This window comes from Spinacia oleracea, chromosome 6 (genome assembly GCF_020520425.1).
Source record: "Spinacia oleracea cultivar Varoflay chromosome 6, BTI_SOV_V1, whole genome shotgun sequence".
Lineage (NCBI taxonomy): Eukaryota > Viridiplantae > Streptophyta > Magnoliopsida > Caryophyllales > Amaranthaceae > Spinacia > Spinacia oleracea.
Genome location: NC_079492.1, coordinates 35,819,236 through 35,822,506, shown reverse-complemented (window position 1 = coordinate 35,822,506; position 3,271 = coordinate 35,819,236). Strand labels below are relative to the sequence as shown.

General features: G+C 35.8%; 1 protein-coding gene across 1 annotated transcript; it reads right to left on the bottom strand.

The window, feature by feature from the left end:
* Positions 1–1,310: 1,310 nt before the first annotated feature.
* Positions 1,311–2,684, bottom strand: LOC110800463 (uncharacterized). Its single transcript, XM_022005766.2, has one exon. The coding sequence runs from the start codon at positions 2,682–2,684 to the stop codon at positions 1,311–1,313; it is 1,374 nt and encodes a 457-aa protein (XP_021861458.2).
* Positions 2,685–3,271: the final 587 nt, after the last annotated feature.

Below are 3,271 nucleotides of genomic sequence, written 5' to 3'. Positions count from 1 at the left end.
TTTTGCATGGTACTTTTATCATCTTGGTCCCTTGTGTAGAATGTACAACCATTAATAACATATGCAGAATAATAAGAGACATATAAATCTGGACCATAGCTTAAACTCTTAAGTCGATCAGAAACGGGTTGTAAAGAATTTTGGCGCTCTTTCATTACTTGATCTTTGAACCAAAAACGAAATGATTTACTATGCTCAATAGCTAATGCTTTTGGGTTAGACCTTCGATTTTGTGTCTTTAAGAAAGACATGTGCCGGTTTACATACGGTGCAACTTCATCTTCATTAAAAAGAACATATGTGTGGGCCATGTGCCACTTGTCAAGAGGCATGTCATGTTCTCTATGACCTATGGTTCCCATACCATCAAATCGGTCACTGTGTCGAGATGTAGGAAGCCCCATTGTCTTCACATGGTCTATATCTTCAAGACAATATTCTATAGCTAACTCATACAACATTCTCTCTGCAATACAGGCCTCGGGTCGAAAAGCATTCTTAACATATCCTTTATATGTTTTCATTGCCTTTCAAAGGCCCATTGAGCTCTCATGTGCACGGGACCACAAAATATGATCTCTCTTACCAAGTGAATAGGCAAATGTATCATGATATCAAAAAAAGCTGGGGGAAAATACATCTCCAATTGGCACAAAATAACAGCAATTTCAATCTCCAAAGAATCCAAATCTTTAGGATTAATGACTTTACTGTGTATTGCCTTAAAGAAAAAACATAACCTAATAATGGCATATCGTACATTTTTAGGCAAAATTGAACTAATAGCAACAGGTAAGAAATCTTCCATCAGAACATGGCAATCATGAGACTTCAGCCCCAGGAGTTTCAAATTCTCTATTGAAACAAGAGAAGAAATGTTTGAAGAATAACCCTCGGGCACTTTAACTCCAGCTAAGGAAGAACAAAGCTCAACTTTCTCCTTTTTGGACAATGTATAGGCAGCAGGGGGTAAATACTTCCGTTTTCCAGTCTCCTCAACAACATGTAGCTCCTTTCTAATATTCAATTCCTTTAAGTCAGCCCGAGCCTTAGGACCGTCTTTTGTCTTCTTAGGAATATTCAATAATGTGCTAATCAGACTATCAAATACATTCTTCTCGATATGCATCACATCTAAAGAATGCCTAACAAATAGAAATCTCCAATAAGGAAGACGCCAAAAACCGGAACACTTCTTGTATCCCTGTGTAGAAAGGGAAACTTTATTTTTCTTCAACTTGCCAAATGTAATTTTAATGTCTTTTACTTTTTCAAACACTTCTTGGCTAGTAAAGACTTTTGGAGGACTTTCAAAAATTTTGTTCCCCATTAAAAGCCTTTTTCAGTTTGCGGTACGGATGATCATGAGGAAGAAATGGACGATGATCAAAGTAGACATTCTTTCCCGATGCTTTTACCCATCTTCCCTTCCAACCATCTTCACATATAGGACACGCACATTCTCCTTTCACGGTATAACCAGAAAGATTACCATATGCTGGATAATCTTGCATAGTGCAGAATAACATGGCTCTTAAATTGAACATTTCATTCCGACTGCCATCGAACACTTCAACCCCTTTTTCCCACAATAACTTTAAATCGTCAATAAGAGGTGCCAAGTACACATCAATGTCATTTCCTGGCTGTTTTGGCCCAGATATAAGCATTGACAAGATAATATAGTTTCTTTTCATACATAAGGAAGGAGGTAAGTTGTAAGTCACCAACATGACCGGCCAAGTACTATAGGTGCTACTAAGGGAACTATATGGATTCATACCATCAGTAGACAATCCAAGGCGTAGATTTCTTTCTTCTTTACCAAAATCATCGAACTTTCCATCAATAAATTTCCATTGCGGAGAATCAGCTGGATGTCTTAGTAACCCATCATTTTTTTTCCGACCAAATTTATGCCATGTCAACTTCTCTGCATCTCCTGCATCTGCATACATTCGTTTGAACCTTTGTATTATTGGAAAGTACCACAAAACCTTAGCCGAAACTCCTTCCTTTTTCTTGTACCTCGAGACATTGCACTCAGGACATTTCTTTAAAGCTTCAAATTCATCTCGATACAGTATGCAATCGTTAGGACAAGCATGAATTTTTTCGTAATTCAAGTCCGTTGTGCACAACATCTTTTTTGCCTTATAAGTACGGCTAGGCAAAACATTTTCGGGTGGAAGTATGTCTTTAAACACCTTAAGGAACGTCGTAAAACACTGATTCGTCACACTATGACCCACCTTCACATTGTAAAGCTTAACTATAGCCGATAGTTTTGTGTACTTACTCTCTTTGTATAAGGGCAGTTCAGAATCAGTCAACAATTCCTCTATCACCTGAGGATCATTATCAACTATTTCATGAAGTTGATCCATCATTTCCTCCAAGGTACCACCTTCATCAGTATTATCGCCTTGATGGGCAGAAGTTTCTTCCCTTTTTTCACCATGACGATACCAATGAGTATATGTTATATCAAATTCCCATTTACTCAAATGGTTGAGTATTTCGTCAACTTTATGATGCATAAGATTGTGACACATATAACAAGGACAAGGCAACCTATCACGACCTTCACTATTATTATCCAAAGCAAATTTGAGAAATTCCATAACTCCAGCTTTGTATTTTGGATCCCCCAATTTTGTTGTTGTTATCCAACTTCGATCCATTTCTACAAACTAGTAAGTTCCGAAAAAATAAAACACATAATTGTAAATACCATATAAAATGCAATTAAGGGCATTAGGTCCTCATCGAACATGAACCCCCTTTATAATAAGTTCAGACATACTCAAATGTTAAAAAAAAAGTTCAAATAGTTTAAGGTATGAATCAAGGTACGATAATTTAAGGTATGAATCAAGCCATAATTATACCAAATCTTTCAGAATATGTTTAAATGCGTATAAGGCAGATTAAACATTCATTAGGAAGGAGATTAAACATTTATTAGGCAGATTAAACACTTGAGCAACATAATTTAGGAAGGAGATTAAACACTCATTAGGAAGGAGATTAAAATAAGAAAAAATAACTTAATGCCAGAACTCCAGCACTATTAGTCTGTCACCAACCCAGCATAATGACAGTAATAGAACCCACAAATATCAGAAAATGCTAACAGAATTTGTTTCTTTCAATTTTTTCTTTCAACGTAATATCAATTTTTTTATTATTTCTTTCAACGTAAAATTAATTTGTTTCTTTCAATTTTTTCTTTCAACGTAATAACATTTTTTTTCTTATTTCTTTCAAC

What these genes read in the sequence shown, in the direction of transcription:
- LOC110800463 (XM_022005766.2), bottom strand. Translation starts at nt 2,684, where the DNA reads ATGGATCGAAGTTGGATAACAACAACAAAATTGGGGGATCCAAAATAC.